General features: G+C 37.2%; 2 protein-coding genes across 4 annotated transcripts; one reads left to right on the top strand and one right to left on the bottom strand.

Moving 5' to 3' along the window:
- Window positions 1-3,201: 3,201 nt before the first annotated feature.
- Window positions 3,202-5,783, top strand: LOC122053231 (LEAF RUST 10 DISEASE-RESISTANCE LOCUS RECEPTOR-LIKE PROTEIN KINASE-like 2.5). 2 transcript variants are annotated; one of them, XM_042615176.1, is made up of 4 exons: window positions 3,202-4,031; window positions 4,161-4,205; window positions 4,497-5,281; window positions 5,361-5,518. In XM_042615176.1, exons 1-4 carry the CDS (start codon window positions 3,338-3,340, stop codon window positions 5,370-5,372), a joined length of 1,536 nt encoding a protein of 511 aa, XP_042471110.1. In that variant the 5' UTR covers window positions 3,202-3,337; the 3' UTR covers window positions 5,373-5,518. The 2 variants fall into 2 exon arrangements, with proteins under 2 accessions (XP_042471110.1, XP_042471109.1); XM_042615175.1 differs by having other exon boundaries at window positions 4,497-5,783.
- A 1,139-nt stretch (window positions 5,784-6,922) lies between these two features.
- Window positions 6,923-16,820, bottom strand: LOC122053229 (RAB11-binding protein RELCH). 2 transcript variants are annotated; one of them, XM_042615173.1, is made up of 20 exons: window positions 16,432-16,820; window positions 15,638-15,790; window positions 14,692-14,870; window positions 13,591-13,698; window positions 11,837-12,007; window positions 11,235-11,765; window positions 11,065-11,139; window positions 10,862-10,990; window positions 10,536-10,610; window positions 10,235-10,444; window positions 9,896-10,048; window positions 9,583-9,815; window positions 9,334-9,460; window positions 9,106-9,244; window positions 8,616-8,820; window positions 8,440-8,545; window positions 8,218-8,358; window positions 8,016-8,139; window positions 7,822-7,938; window positions 6,923-7,525 (listed from the first exon to the last, which is right to left on the bottom strand). In XM_042615173.1, the coding sequence occupies exons 1-20, from the start codon at window positions 16,655-16,657 to the stop codon at window positions 7,152-7,154; spliced, it is 3,576 nt and encodes a 1,191-aa protein (XP_042471107.1). In that variant the 5' UTR covers window positions 16,658-16,820; the 3' UTR covers window positions 6,923-7,151. The 2 variants fall into 2 exon arrangements, with proteins under 2 accessions (XP_042471107.1, XP_042471108.1); XM_042615174.1 differs by lacking the exon at window positions 16,432-16,820 and having other exon boundaries at window positions 14,692-14,875; window positions 15,638-15,770.
- Window positions 16,821-16,856: the final 36 nt, after the last annotated feature.

Here is a 16,856-nt window from a genome sequence, read left to right as displayed (position 1 = left end):
GGAGGCCAAAATGTCTCCTTGTCTTTCAACGTATCTTTATCCTACGCTGTCGCTGAAGCCAAACTCACCCTCTTCTTCAACTGCAGCACTTTCAGTGGATGGCCGAGTTCCGTTACCCCCTGCCATGAATTTGATGAGTCCAAAAGGGAATTCAAGTCCTAAGTATCGTTCACAGCTTTGATTGTTCCACTGGACTGAGACGAAGGTTGTATGCAAGGAATTAATTCACCTTGGAGATCTTGAGATGAACAATTAATCACCATAAATTCTATTCATTTGAGTGTATGATGACATTTGTTTTGGGGTCTGGCTGTTGTCTTAGATAATTTAGCCTTCTAGTATTATATCAAAACTGAAAAACAGATCCAGCTATTAGACTTCCACTATCAAAACAGAAAAAACAGATCCTCTTACCATTGTTATTCACTCGATAAGAATGATTTATCCTTCAAAACTTCATATAACATATTTATTACAAGCAACATGTTGGTATCTATATCAGTGCGTTAACATGCTAAAGGCTTGAGCAAGTAGCAACAGTTATTTCTATAGTTAAACATATTATGTGGTTTAAAGCATATGGAGATGGCCATTGATATAGTTATATATAAACTTCAATTGCAAGATAAGCTCACGTATTTGGATCCCATGATTTCTTCTTTCTCAGGTTCAGAATGATTTGACAATCTTCTCAATAGATATTCTTGTTTCTGATCTTCTCAGAATTTTTCAGGTTCTCTTGTAGGTGCTCCAAGGAAGAAGCAAACAAAATTGATAATTGGAATTGTAATAGGCAAGTAACAAGTCGGCTCAAAATTAATCAGTATTCTTATTTAAGTTCTGGTAGATGTGAAAAACCTTTTATTCAATCAATACTTATGGACAAAATACAACTAGCGAATTTCCAAAATAGATCATTCATATCTATAATTTCTTTTATATATATATATATATATATATATATATATATATATATATATATATATATATATGATCCTGCAGGAAGAACGGGGACCCCTTTTGAGGGAAGTCAATGATACGTAGAGGTCAAAGTCCAAGGGCAAGATGAGGTTCGGCCGGTCGGGTAAGGGTCGGATCAACCGACCGGACCGATCAGAACAGAATCAAAGATAACCCGGCGAAGAGTCGGGTTTTCGACGCTCATGGGGAATAAGGTCGCTGGGCCGAGCAGATGGCCCGCTCGGCCGAGACACAAAGCAGCGATGCTGTGAACAGTCTTAGCCTAGCACATGACCGGGAATCTCCCGAACGGATCCATACATATGTCCGGTCGGACGCAAGGGGACTGCCGAGCGGCCGGACGCTTGGCGCGGGAACAGAAGGGACAAAAGGACAAGAAAAACATCGGGAAATATCTTCTGACAACAAGCATGTCCAGCAACCAAGTCATACACTAAACCTTACGACAGAAGGTTCTGTCGTCCCATCAGAGAGGTGCTCGGACTGTAGCGGTATAGTGTCAGGCAAGCTCCTCTGACAAGCCCATACTGAGGTATGGTAAGAGGACACGTATTCACCTCGGTATGTGTGCATGAGCTTCTTCCTGGCTCTATATAAGGGTCCTCATTCTTCACCGGAGGTACGTAATCTTGGATCTTCGAAGCCACTTCCTTAGTTTCCTCTTGCCTGACTTGAGCGTTGGAGGGTCGTCGCCGGGAATCCCCTCCCGGCCCGACTTTCTTACAGGTTCGCCGGAGGTCCATACGACGTGTCGAAGATCTACGTCAGCAGTTCGAAGAGCGCCACGTGCAAAGCGTCCGTTGATTCAGCGTTCGGACAGGATCAAAATATATATATATATATATATATATATATAGTTTGTCCATTTTTTATAATCCTGATGAACATGGTAAACTGCAGGAAAAATGGTTGGCTTTATACTTGCATGTTTCATCTCAAGCTACTCTCTATGTTTTAGAGAGTCAAACGAGAAAGAAGACCAAGCTATTCAAAATTTCATATTTCAGTAGGAGCCCACAACTCCAAAGAGATACACTTACACTGAAATCAAAAGAATGACAAAGTCTTTCAGCGATAAGCTCGGGAATGATGGTTATGGTTCTGTATTCAAGGGTTCACTCCATGATGGCCACTTGGTTGCTGTTAAAATCCCAAGTGAAACTAAGGCAATGGAGAAGATTTCATCAATGAGGTAGCAAGCATCAGTAGGACATCCCATGTCAACATTGTTACTCTTCTTGGATTTTGCTTGGAGGGATCAAAGAGGGCTTTGGTTTACGAGTTCATGTCAAATGGATCACTAACCCACCATAAAATATGAAAATAAATGACAATATATAACTTGTGCAGTGAGATTATAATAACGGTAAAATAAAGAAAAATCCCTAATCATAATTAGAAAAATCTCTAATCATAATCACAACTTTACATGTAGTTCCTAATCATAAAAAATTTTGTTTCCACTCCCTGCATGTAAAGTATTACTTGTTTCAACTCCCTCATGCAACTATTGTTACCTAAATTGGCCATCAGTTTTTTTAGGTATAAAAAATCTAAAAACGAGTATATTTCCGGTTAAATTTAGCACTTTACACTAGAATCCAGTACTTTATACTAGAATCGAGTATATTTTCTATCAAAATTAACTCTCATATTTTTTCAGTACAAATAATCTAAATATGAGTATAATTCCTATTAAATTCAACACATTAAACTAGAATTGAGTATATTTTCTATTAAATTGAGCACGCCTTTTCACCTGTTTAATATAATTTCTTATAAATTCAGCATCATTTACTATTTAAAGAAAATTTAGTATATTTTCCATCCAATTGAGTATTATTTAAAGAAAATTTAGTATATTTTTCATCCAATTGAGGTGAAAAAAAATCGTACTTAATTTAATAGAAAATATACTAGATTCTAATTTAATATACTGAATTTAAGAGGAATTATACTGATTTTTGGACTTTTTATATGTAAAGTATAATGAGTAATTAGGTAAATATATTTGACTAGGGAACGGAAACAAAAAATTTTATAGACGTGGGCTGCATAAAAAGATTTCTTTATTAATAGAGACTGCATGTAAATTTTTTTCCTTATAATAAAGTATGAAAATAAATGACAATATATAACTAACCCACCATTGGAAATTGCTAACTGATCTTTATCCACGGCCCCTTGACATTTAACCACCGAATTCACGCCCGCCATCAGTTCCTAATCCAATTCTACTCCTTAGTCAACTCCAAGCTCAAGTCAACGATCCAAGATGAAATGCCTTTGGTGTTCAAGTTCAGTACTCGCACAACAATTCCTTCCTAAACAAAATAGCCACTAGCTAGATTCAAGCATGTCGGGAGCGGCAGTGTCTCTACCTCTTCACGTCCTCGTCCTTTGCCTTCTCGTGCTCTTCCTCGTTCCCTCTCGCGGCGATTCCTCCTGCCCAAACTCGGAGTCGGCGCCCTGCGGCAACGCCAGCATCTCCTACCCCTTCTGGCTGTCTAATGATGCGAACCAGACCTCTCCCTACTGCGGCTACCACGGCTTCATGTTGACCTGCCAAAGTGGCATCCCAATCCTCAGCCTCGGTGACCACAACTACAGGGTCTTACAGATCAACTACACTGGGACAGTCGTTTCCCTCGCCGACGACGATGTCTTCTCTCCCGCGCAGGAGTCTTGTCCCAGACTCCGCCAAAATGTCACCTTGCCTTCCAACGTAGCTTTATCCTACGCTCACACCTACAACAATCTCACCTTCTTCTTCAACTGCAGTAATTCCGACAGTAAATGGTCGAGTAACATGATCCCCTGCTTTCAATTTAATCGATCCGGAACAGACATCATGCGTAGTTATGTCTTCCTGGGCATTCCGAACGAATTCGATTCCTCTACAGACTGCAGTGAAGTCGTGATTTGGCCGGCCATGGAATCCCATGTGGGTAATCAGCTTGTGGAAGGATATGCAGCAGTGTTGTGTGAGGGGTTCGAGCTTCATTGGACGGGAGACATCAACGCAAACTGTTCTCACTGCAAGAACTCAGGTACGTTTACATATCTTACACCCTGTTTTTTTTTTTTTTTTACTTGAGCATTTTAGAATTTCCCCTGCTGCTGTTCAATTAATCAAATTTCTGATGTTCTCAAAGATTTTTTCTTGCTGTCTGTTGCAGGTGTTCGAAGGAAGAAGCATGCATTGAAAATTGGAGTTGCAATAGGCAAGTAATAAGTTGGTTAAAAATTGCTCAATATTCTTATTTGTGAATAAAATACCCTTTTATTCAATGAATTTTTGTTCTTCATTTAGGATTACTTGGAAAGCACAAGATTGATTTTACTTGAATTTCCTTCTTGCTTCTTTAGAATTGAAAAAATAAGACAGGATGTGTATTTAAAAAAAAGGTTTTACAAGAATTATATTGTTTAAAACACTTATTTTCTGGGTTAATTACTTCAAACTGAATGTTTTTTCCATTTTCAATAATCAAGATAAACATGGTAAACTGCAGGGACAATGATTGGCGTTACACTTGCATGTTTCATCTCGAGCTACCTTCTATGTCTTAGAGAGCCACACGAGAAAAATGAACAAGATATTGAAGACTTCATTCTTCAGTACGAGTCTACAATTCCAAAGAGATACACTTATTCTGAAATAAAAAGAATGACCAAGTCTTTCAGTGACAAGCTTGGGAATGGAGGTTATGGTTCTGTATTCAAGGGTTCACTCGAAGATGGCCGCTCGGTCGCTGTCAAAATCCCAAGCGGATCCGAAGGCAACGGAAAAGAGTTCATGAATGAGGTAGCGAGCATCAGCAGGACTTCCCATGTCAACATTGTCGGTCTTCTTGGATTTTGCTTGGAGGGATCCAAGAAGGTTCTAGTTTATGAATTCATGCCCAATGGATCCTTGGAAAAGTATATTTTTGATGATAAACCAAATACAGAAAATAACAAACTAAGTTGGGCACAGTTATATGATATTGTGCTTGGTATCGCGCGAGGTCTCGATTACTTACATCGAGGATGCAACACTCGGATCGTTCACTTTGATATCAAACCTCATAACATCTTGCTTGATCAAGACTTCAGTCCTAAGATTTCAGATTTTGGATTGGCTAAGATGTGCATACAAAAAGATAGTATTATCTCAACAATGACTGTGAGAGGAACTCCAGGGTATATTGCCCCAGAAGTCTCCTGCAGGAGTGTCGGGGCGATATCGAGCAAGTCTGATGTTTATAGCTACGGAATGTTGGTGTTAGAAATGGTCAGAGGGAGGAACAACTTCAATGTGAGTTCCGATCATACAAGTGAAATCCATTTTCCTCACTGGATTTATGATAATCTTGATAACTATTGTAACTTGACAGTCCCTGAGGTGAATTCTGAGACTGAAGAGATGGTGAGAAAGATGATAGTGGTTGGCTTATGGTGCATACAGATAAAACCAGAAAATAGGCCTTCAATTAGTTTGGTAGTCGACATGTTGGAAGGCGGCATTAGTGTCTTGCAAATGCCACCAAAACCAGAATTCTCCTGAGTCTCATTGAAAAGTTGATCCCACTGTGTATGTTGAATGTTCTTTGAGTATGGATGTGAGTTCCTACAATACTATTCCAAACAATCTAAGCTAAAGAACTCCTTGCGCTCAACTAGAAAAATTTAAGGTTTGAAGACGCGCGTAGCTTACATGTGTTTATAGTGTTGATAAGTGTTAGTGTTTTGATGTACATATTCCTTGCACTTCATTTACTTGAGTGCTTATTGGACTTGCAATTGCTAATTGATTTCTAGTAACCATGAATGTGTAGTGAAATTATATATAATTAATCCATGTTTGGAAGTTGCAAAATGAGAAGAAATAAACCTTTGATCTAGGCCCTGTTTTCTACAGTTGAGAAACTGAAGATGAAAAAAAAGTATAACTAGAAATGGGTGGAATACTGATGCTTTTCCTGTTTATTTGAGAGGGAAAACTATAGATGGAATGCTTTCACAAGGGAGTTATATGTTGAGAGATAATCGGCATCCATTGGCGAGCAATTAGACCGGACAATTCGACTTTAAGGAGAATAAGTTCAACTCTTAAGCCAGCCGGAGAGAGCATGCAGGAGTATTGCTGCCGGGGCTGAAGCTTAACTGGACGGAGGACACCACCGGAAATTGTTCTGACTGAGAGACCTCAGGTGGTCGGTGTGGGCGAACCTGAGGCCATTTTGGTTTCATGTTCAAGGGTGCTTGGGCAAGGAGGTTATGGCTTCATGTTCAAGGGTTCCCACCCAGATGGCGATTTGGTTGCTGGAGGAATCCTAAGTTGATCTAAAGGCAATGGAGAAAAGAGTTCATGAATGAGGTAGCCAGCATCAATAGAACTTCCCATGCCAACATTGTTGGTTTTCTTGGATTTTGTTTGGAGGGATCAATGAGGGTTCTAAATTGTGTAATAAACTCAAATAAGAAGTTGTATGATATTGCGAAAGAAATCAAGCTAGTTTTTCGCTCCAAAATTTTGAATGCCTGCAAAAAGTCAGTATTAACTAACTCAACTATGGCTATAGGAGAGACGAGAAGGTATATTGCCATGAACTAAAATCATCAGAGCTTTAGAGTGATCTCTTCCAATAAGGCTGGGTTTTAGAAATGATCGGAAGGAAGAAAAACTTCAATGCAAGGGCAGACTCTGCGAGTTAAATTTATTTTAACTCACTGGATTTATGACCATCTTGATAAGTATTGAGGTGAATTCTAAGAAGGATGGTAATAATGAAGATGATAGTAATTAGCTTCCAGTGCATACAAATAAAGCCAAAAAAAAAATAAAGGAAGCATCAACTACCGAGTACTAACTCGTCTACTATGCCCGTAGGAGCAATGACAAAGATTTACATTTATGAGTATACTGTAATTTATCCAAGAATAAATGCAGCTGGTCTTAACCATTAATCAAATACTCACAACCAATAATAAGTCAATTTTCTCTAACAAAAAAAGGGTCAACATTTGATATGGTCTCTGAGAGGACTGCTATATCAAAGAAAGGAATTTGGTTGGAGATGACATGGATCGAAAGATTGACAGAAGAAAATATGTCCTAGTGATCAAAAGCATCTCCAAGGACCATGAAAGAAGAAAAAAACAATAGCTACACGGGCAGAGAGGTCCTAGCCTGTTTCGTCGGGCCCTTTGGTTTTACCTCGCAGTATCTCACTGAAACCGCCTCTCATCATTCTCTGAAATCTTGTATCTTGCTGCACTGGTGGTGGAGTAGGTTTCGGAGAAGCAGGAGTTTCATGCAAGTCGCTGCTTTCTTTCTTTCCTAGAAGGCCACTTTCACCAAAGAAATTGCTTACAGTGGATGCAATGCCCAGATTGCCACCCATTACCTTATTACTGATGCTTTCAAATGTTCCAGCTGATCTCTCCTTCAGTATAATTTCGAGTGCTTCCTTGTGGGCAGGATCGAGAGCATCTACATCTTTTAAAAGGTTTTGTATTGCTGGTACAAGGAAATCATGGATGCTGGTTGAAGACAGATCTAAACGAATCAAAAACAGTCCAGAATGAGTTCCTTAATTGTATTTATATATGTATATAAGATCATTGAAGTGTCTCATATATTCATATGATGTGATCTCAAACAGTTCCCAGATAGTTTATACAAAGGTCAATATGATTGTCAGATAATTAGCTTAACCAAAATAAATTCAAGTAAAAGGCTATGTGATTGTCCACTTTGGTATATAATTATCAATACATAATGTTAAATAGCATATGCATCAAATACTTCCCTCCAAAGGAAATAAACAAAGCAAAGTCGAGAATAGAGCAAACCTGTGGCATCCAGAGCACGGATAGCTTCGCAAAATACATTTGCTTTCTCATGGCGGCATGTGATATCATTTCCATTAGATGAGACGGAAGTGAGTTGGAAAATCTTTGACAACAAATGTATCAAATGTTAAGGACAAATGCTGACTCGGACAAACAAACAAAAAAGATCATGATATTCAGAAAATAAAGGATATATTCTCGCAGCCTGTCTGCTGTATGTGGCACAGCAACAAGTAGTGCACGAACCACAGTAACAATAGCTTCATGTGATCCATCTTCAAGAAAAGTATCCATTTGTATTCGTATCTTGTCAACAATCTGAGAAGAGATGCTTGATTATCTGAGTATTTGTTGGAACCAAAAGAATATTGTATAGTTATAGCAATCCTTTAATACCGTGTCATTCTTGAAATGTTGTGCAACAGCTCCAAATGCTTCTATACTTGCATACTTCACATTTGTATTTGCATCAGAACCAAGAGTGACAAGGGCAGGCAAAACATGGGTTGAGGCAACTTTCACATCAATATATGGTACCTATGATTTGCATAGATGGAGTTGTAACCAGAAATAGATGCAAAAAGAGTAGTACTAGCATTAACATTGTTAGTAATATACTAGGACTTTCAGAAGAAGTGCTGCATTGGTCTTCATATTCACATTGGCGCTAACTACCATCTCCCAAAGAATGTTAAAAATGACTCCATGATGCTCCTCGAATATGCTGGAATAATTCCAGTTAGTCAAATCATGTGATATATTTTAAAAAGGAGCTAGAACAACTAAATACTGACCAAAGGAAGCGGACTGCCTCAATCAACTCAGCATTTCGATGAACAAACCAAGAACTTTCATTGTTATTGTTCTGCACTAGCAGCTTTCTCAAGTAATCTGGCAATTTTTCACGATTGGCTGGTGCGCCTAATATAGCAGACAACAATAAGGGAAGAATGCACAAGAGGGAAAGCTTCTCTGCCACAGGATTTTTAGGCCGAAGTGCTGCAACAAAGAAAACAGCAAATTCATTCATTCAGTGACAATGCAATTGCCTACACACTAATCTTCCAGGGATGATGTCATCAAAATTTCCATTAATCAAAGCTTCAGCAAACACATTCTTAGGTTCTTAACCAATGTCATTTAAACAAAGAGAGGAATCCCATGAGGTGAGTAGTCACTGATATTCTTAATTGTCTTAATGCAACCTCATGAAAGCATAAAAATAAGATAGGCAAATGGCAAATAATTAAAGGATAATTCATACAAGTGGGAAGGTTCTAGTACCTTTGATTCTAGCCTTCATCGTCAAAGGAAAAAATGACAAATCTGCACTTTCAGTATCGCCAACAGCCACCAAGAACACAGGATACATTATGTGTGTAAGATATTGCTCCCCAAATAATTCTGCTACGTCAAGTAGGTACTAGATGGAGAGACAGACCAAGAAATAAAGAGATGAGAGACATTATAGTCCAAACTGCATCAACCAAATAAAAATTACTACAAACTCACATTTGTAATTCGAGCTCTTAGATTGTCTTCCTTGTTAGATAAGAGGCATGATAATTGAATTAAGTCAGGGAAGCAATCCGTGTGCATCCAATCAAACATAGGCCAAATTGTATGTGTAGTGTGGCCTCTATCCAAGCGTAGTTTTGTCATTTAGCAAACATGCATAAATAAGATAATGTTTAATCAAGGTAAGAATTGTATAAAGCAATATTTTGCCAATAGTCATAACATGAAGTCGTAGGAGCTAACCCTGCGTATAATTGAAGCAAAGAAAGAGAAATGGAGGAATTTTGTTTTTCTGAAGTGATAGAGGATCCCAGCGCTGGACTAAAAGGATATGTTTCAATAATTTTTTGATGGACAAAAGGCAATAAACCTTTCAGCATTCTTAGTAGTACATCAATATTCCAGCGTTCTCGTTCTCCAAGAACTCGTAAATGAGAATCTACAGAACCTTCAACCCCTGATACAGGTGGACACCGCTGACAAATTCTTAACAAGTGTGTTAGCGATCATATCCAATATAGGTTGAAGAAATCTGCTAATGGTCTAACATGTATACCTGAGCAGAACTTAAGATGTGGGAAAGAACAACTCGTAGAACATGATCCAGTTTGCCTCCCCAATTTATCACTGCAGGAATGAGTTCTTTGATTGAAGTATCAACAACTGCTCCTGAAGGATCACATACCAACTGGAACATGAGCTCTTCAACCTAGAAACAAAAGGGCAAATATCAGATAGGAATCTCAGATAAGTGAATTTTCTTTGACCAGGAAGTAAGCCCCTCAGCCATCCTTGGAGCCATTTGTTCCAGCCTATCATATAGCTTACATTTTAGACAAATCTGTGAACTCAATTTTCTGCTCCATGATGTCCTCTGAGCATTAATGAGGCTGACCTTAAAATATTTGTCCAAATTTGGAAAGAGTGGTAGCAACAGCGCCAGATTATGAGCAGCAGCTTCACGAACAATTGTAGCAGAATCTTCAATTAATTGTTGAATGATGGAGAGAATAAGAGAATCACGAATCTCAGGTCGAACAAATTCTGCAAGTTCTCCACAAGATTGAGCAACTAGGATTCTTCGCACCTCATATTTATGGTTGATCTGTGTATGGATTTCATTACATCAACAAAACATGAAAGAAAGAGAAAGCATACTAAAACAGTTAAAGTAAATTAAGCCTACTACTGATTACCTGCTCCCAACACTGAGGAAGCAACTCTGTTTCAGTTCTCATCTGTCCTATATTTCTAGCTAGGCTTACACATGCCTGAAGGAAGAAGAGTAAACAAGCAACTTCTTAAGCTACATTCTTCAACGATGAGGAAACTTGAAGAGGCAAAACTAAATTCAAAGAGAAAAAAGTAAACAAGTAACTTCTTAAGCTACATTCTTCAATGACGAGGAAACTTGAAGAAGCAAAACTAAATTCAAAAGGAAAAAAGTAAACAAGCAACTTCTTAAATTACATTCTTCAATGATGAGGAAAATTAAAGAGCAAAATTAAATTCAAAAACTCACATCCATTATAATACGTCTCTGCTGTTCATCAGGCTTTTTTATAAGATTAAACAATGTATGTGTCAAGGAATCTCTCACTGTGCTATCAGGATGACGCTCAATTGCACACATAATCAACGGAAGAAGTTCCTGCATCCATATGGAATAACTAATTTAATCAAGCATTTCAAGATAATGTAAATGCAAAAAGATTCAATTTGAACCTCACGATAGCTGATCAGAACATAAGGAACAATCTTAGGTAACGCATCTGAAAGAATTTGGATGGTCTCCATTGCCTAGCAAGAAAGAAGTCACCTTTGAAGCACAAAACTTCCACATAATGAAAACTAGTAATGCTAGCACCATACAAACATGTATTTCCCAGTATTACCATCTTTTCAGCAGTTCTTTCCCTCTTGAGACTCCCTGGATTTTGGTTTGATACTTCATTCTGAGATTGTGGATCGGAAATGAGACTATAAGCATCATCTTGATATTCAGCAATATCGTTACAAGAAACTATTGTTGAATCAGTAACATGATGTTTGACATTCTCAGAAGTCTGGTGACCATTCTCATCAGACTTGGTAGATGTTGATTCAACAGAATTTGATACAACAGCAACTTGATTGATCTCAACTACTTTTTCCTCTGTCTGTGCATCCTCGCTGACAAATATAGTAGCTTCTGGGATTCTTGATATAGAATCAACATTCTTCAATTCTTCTAGTTCACTGCAAGAAGATTTATTTGCTTCTTTAGAGTTGCCACTGTAAGAAGTTTTGGTGTTTTCATTTTCTCTGACTGTCCACCCTCTGCTAGCTTGGGCTCCTTCTATGTGCATCTTTAAGGCCGTGATTTCAGCTCTGCAATCATTTAGCTGCTTTCTCTGCAGATCCACAGATTGCTTAAGATCTTGTACCTTCAAATCACACAGATGTCAGCTATATTCTATGAAGGTAATTACAATAAAGACTATGGATGGAATAATACCAGATTCTCCTTGTCTTTTAAATCCTTATGTGCAATTTCCAAGGATTTAGTTAGAGTTACTATATGATTATCAGTCACTTCCTTGTTTTTACGCATGGATTCCTTCTCATCAATAAGTCTTTTGTTGTCTTTCTTCAATTGTTCATTTTCTTGAAGAAGGGAAATTTTCTCCTGCAGTGAGATAAGGATTCATTCAATGACACCAACTTTCTTTCTATGTTTGAAAAGAAACATAAACACTTTTCATTTGCTGGGAACAAGGAATGGAGCAAATCAACATAAACTACAATTAAAATTATAAAATCCAACAAAATCATGGAATACAACTTGGTGACCAAGAACAAGATTCCACTGTCACTTGAAAAAAAAAAGAAAAAGAAAAATCCAACATGAACCTTCTATTGCAAAGTTATTAAATTAATAGATAAATAGCAAAAGTAAGCTTGAATATGTTTACATCTAAAAGAAGTGATTGAAGATTCTTCTTGTTTTCCAAAATCACAGTGTCATAGCCATGCCAGCAATTGAACTACAATAGCATGCATCCAACTATCTCCAAAGCCATGTAGAGGAAATCTTTTTTAAAACCTTTCTTTTACTTCCAAAGCTTCACCATGAATACATTGTTTTTAAAACCTTTCATTTTGCTTTCAAAGTTTCCCACATAAACATTGTTGATTTAATCTTCATCACGACTTCCAGAAACTGGAGACATTGGAGATTTTGAAAAACATGGTCTGAAAATACAAATCTTAATCTTTCACTTGTTCTCACCAACTCTAGATACTGACTTTGTTTCCATGTTAACGCTTACAAGCACAAGTAGGTGGAATAAGTGCCTAAGCTTTTTGTTCTGTTTATTTCTGGTTGAGAGTAGACATGCAAAATTACAAACATATGCTTATATAGAGAGAGAGCAGCCTATTAAAGCATCAAAATCTTCACAGGATCCTAACGCATCACTATCATTATGAAGATAAATTCCTTTTTAGAACTCTTTTAATAAGAGAAACAGGAAGATACATTATTGCATTTCCCCCAGCAGCCTTACAAGAAAAACTTAATAAATAATATGGCCATAGGAATTAGAGGACCAAACTGGGAATGCTGCTCAATAGATATGGTGAAATTTTATGCATAATATACAAAGTATTTGGTGCTACACTATCACTCTATGTACTTCAAGCCTAAATCAAATTGATTTATGTTACCTAACTAATTGGTAAACATAGGTTGTTTGGCTGGTGAATATTCATGTAAATTTTACCAACAGTGTGAATTCTGAAGAATCTGCTGCAGACTTGCTATCCTTGGTGCTTGAAGACAAACACACTGTAACTCATGTTATGAACTTTAATGGTTTGGTTGGTTGATGAAGTGGAACTTGGAGGATGTAGTGTTAATGTGTTATATAGTGGTTATGTAACAGATGCAAAGGGGTGGGTGTTCCACACATAAACATGAATCAAGCAATTGATCAATATCTCTCAACTATTGGGCTATTGTTCTTGTAAAAAAATATCTGGCAATGGTATCAAAAGTAAATTGGCATACAAACTTGCAGATTATAAAACAATTATGTTAAAGAATGGAAGTGTGAGAAAATTAAAGCCATCTATAGAGTACAAGACCAAATAAAGTATTTGGCAGAAAAGATTATAAATAAAATATAAAAAATTATTTTGTCATCCATGTTCTCATTCCACAATCAAATAACTTGAATACTTCAGTTCAAGCTATATGGGAAAAATGACCTCTGCAGCCTCTGAGGAGGATGAAAGGTACTGATAATAATAACGACGCAAAGCATCAGAAACGCAAGCTGAACTTTGTGGCCACACATCTAGATTTTGATCAGTGACCTACAAAATGACAAAGCAAATAAAGTGAACTTAAGCATTTTATCAGCAATGAAGAATTCAAAATGCACAGATAGAGTTGTTTCATTATGGAAACAGCTTGCTATTTCCTGTTTTTTTCTCATATTTTATTTCCCAATGTTTGTCATAATATTTTTTCTTATATTTAATAAAGATCAAGCATCTAGTGTGTAAAAATTATACAATAGTACCAAAAAATTGAAGGATTTTTTTTAATTTTTAATTCAATTTTCATTTTTCCCAGAAACAGAAAACAGAAAACTTGAAGAAGATGATAGGCCAATTAATATGTATATAAAATGAATTTAAGAAACTAATCTACCTCCATAGAAGTACAGCTAGATAAGGGGCAAAGAAAAAAAGATAAATATTGTCAAGCACAATTTTTTGCAACATAATATTAGTCAAGTGATACCAAAATACTGAAATGTCATACAATTGAAAATTTTTACGTACAAGAAATCATGTTAAAGCTCAAACAGGAGGCATTGTGCCAATGGGAAAAGTTTCCCCCTTTGAAATTAAAAATACCAAAATTAAATTAAAAAATGTGTATTTAGAGGGTAAAGTCTGCCTCGTTGATATCCAACTAAAGCTTAGATCACTATATTTGCATACAGCTATTTCTTGCAATTTAGCAATCATAGCAAATCATGATCATATAGTTCAAATTTCTTAAGCAATTAAGATGAAAAAAATACTGCTTCATATACTATCAGTATGTATCTTAGATGAATCTAGTAAAGTTATACAAATTTCTTAGACTAATCGTCACTAGGTTGGTCATAAACTGTCAGTTTGCAGAAAATAGAGACAACCCAAATGACAGAAGTACATGAGTAGACAAGAAAAGAATAAGCAAAAAGGGACCACAACGACCTTTATCATGAATCTGCACCATCAAAATTGAAATGAATAAGAAAACTACTCCATTAGCAAAATATTAGTTTATAACACAAACAACATCCTCCTCACCTCCTCAAGAAATGTCATAGCTGTAAGACGATACCCTGCAAAGAGCAAATATTCCTTCACAGCACAATTTATATCCATGCGCTCAGTGTCCTTCAAAGGTCCTAAAGAGACATAAGAGAACTGCCTCTTGTTCTGTTGTTTTGTAGGGTCATCAGAGACAGACAAATCAGAAGTGGACCCTGAACTAGAACATAAAACCATCAATATGATTTTTTTGTAAGCAAAATAACTTAAAATTAAAACACAAAAAATGTAAAATAAATATGAAAATGGTGTTGTGGATCTCAAGCATGAAACAAAACAGTTACCAACATATAATTCATCTTCCACTATGCCATGTAATACAGAGACAACAGGTATAGATAGACCATGCAAAAGAAGCTTAATGTTCATCCAAGGGACAAAATAAACGAATGATATATGTTCCAATATTCATTCAGTTTTCCAGATCATTCATTTATGGCTTGCCAATTATCACAATATGTGTCTGATGATAGGGGGAAGAAGAAAAAAAGGCTATATAACCCATGAAACTTGCACAATCATGCATGCCAAAACCTCCAGGATTCTTATGCATTATCCAGAACAAGGATAACGAATTTACTTTAGCATGAAACAAAATGTAATACAACACAAAAACAAAAAACATTCTAATACCATGTTGATTTTATTTATTGAGCTCACTATAGTTATCTGCATTCAACTTCTACACAAGAACAAACATAACATGTTGTACTCTCCTGCTAGCTGTGTAGAAGTAGCTTACAGGAAAGATCTAAGTGCTTGCTGAAAGTAGGATTTATATACTCTCTCTCTCTCTCTCTCTCTCTCTCTCTCACACACACACACACACACACACATACACACACACACATATATATAAACAATTTCAGATAATGAATAAATCATAATGGTCTCAATTCCAATGGCAATGTTAAATACAAACCACTAAATTCATCACGAGAAAATTGTTTTTGCTTTGCAAACTCCTCCTTCAGTCTTGACAAGTCTTCTTGAGCTAAACGAAGCTCATATTCAGTGACAGATAATTTTTCTTCCACCATTACTTTCTCTTCTAGCATACTCTGTGGATCTGCATCTGAAAAAAAGTGGAAAATATAACCAGTTCCATACTATTCGCGAGAAAATTCAATTGGAAGAATAAAGATCTGAATACTTTTAGTGGTATAAATATGCATCTAATTCTTAATGGGAGCTAATATACAGAAGAAGAAGAAGATAACAAAGTGAAGAGTTTCCTATCAGTAATGAAAATTGCATGAAAAATATAACTCAAGTGAGAACAAAATTTAGGTAACTTAAAACTTTCTCCTAGACAAAGAATGTTTAAGATGTCATAAAATTTTAAACTCAAATTAGCTACTGTAACAGAAACGAAAAGGTCCAGCTAATGAGTTGCAAAGAATCAGAGAATGCAACGACATTGTAAATCTGGTGACCAGATAAGCATGCTTGAACCCCCAAAACATTCTTTTTTATTTTGCTTGAAAGAATCAAACTACTGACTAACTAATTATCAGGTATGATAGAGTAAATTAATATTGCAGCATAAATAGCAATATGATCACCTAAATTGTTTTAACAAATACAAAAGTTACAACATATCAATCATCCATTCTCACACATCACCCTACCAATAACCCTAATGATCAACGAACTTGTCACACAACCGCGCGCATTTCAAAAACAATCGATCCCGCGATGAAAGGAGGGTCGAACCTCGGAGGGCGTTGAAGCGGGAGATCTGATCCGGGGGGAAGAGGGAAGAGTCAGCGAAGAAGTCGCGGAGGCGGATGGCCTGGTCGTGCCGCCCATCCTCGAGCAGCTCGTGAAGCAGCTCGAAGGCGGTGAGCAGGTAGTTCTCCTGCAGCAGGAAGTTCACCACGCAGTTGCAAAGCGACGAGCGATCCACGTCCATCGCCCGCTTCGTCGCTGGATCCCCCATCTCCGCCCTCCGCCGCCTCGTCTCAGTTCTTCAAATGGAAACGGATCCGCTCCTCGGTGATCTTCTCGCATCACATGAAAATTGCGGAGGAGGAGATCGTGCCCCGTTGAGATCGAAGCGAAGACGAAATGCGACCGCGAATCGATATAGATAGATCTGGACCAACAACTGGTTTACTATTAACGTAACGCCCGTTATA

Source organism: Zingiber officinale, chromosome 3A (genome assembly GCF_018446385.1).
Source record: "Zingiber officinale cultivar Zhangliang chromosome 3A, Zo_v1.1, whole genome shotgun sequence".
Taxonomy (NCBI): Eukaryota; Viridiplantae; Streptophyta; class Magnoliopsida; order Zingiberales; family Zingiberaceae; genus Zingiber; species Zingiber officinale.
The sequence above is the reverse complement of the archived record's forward strand: the minus strand, read 5'-3'. Positions and strand labels throughout refer to the sequence as shown.

Bases quoted from the DNA above. Each gene is read 5' to 3' on its own strand.
- LOC122053231 (XM_042615175.1), top strand. From the start codon at position 3,338: ATGTCGGGAGCGGCAGTGTCTCTACCTCTTCACGTCCTCGTCCTTTGC. The intron at 4,032-4,160 runs GTACGTTTACAT...TGTCTGTTGCAG, and splicing joins TTCTCACTGCAAGAACTCAG to GTGTTCGAAGGAAGAAGCAT. The intron at 4,206-4,496 runs GCAAGTAATAAG...GGTAAACTGCAG, and splicing joins GAAAATTGGAGTTGCAATAG to GGACAATGATTGGCGTTACA.
- LOC122053229 (XM_042615173.1), bottom strand. From the start codon at position 16,657: ATGGGGGATCCAGCGACGAAGCGGGCGATGGACGTGGATCGCTCGTCG. The intron at 12,008-13,590 runs GTCATTTTTCCC...ATCTCACTGCAG, and splicing joins CCTCCTCAGAGGCTGCAGAG to GAGAAAATTTCCCTTCTTCA. The intron at 10,445-10,535 runs GTAATCAGTAGT...ATCCATACACAG, and splicing joins TTCCTCAGTGTTGGGAGCAG to ATCAACCATAAATATGAGGT.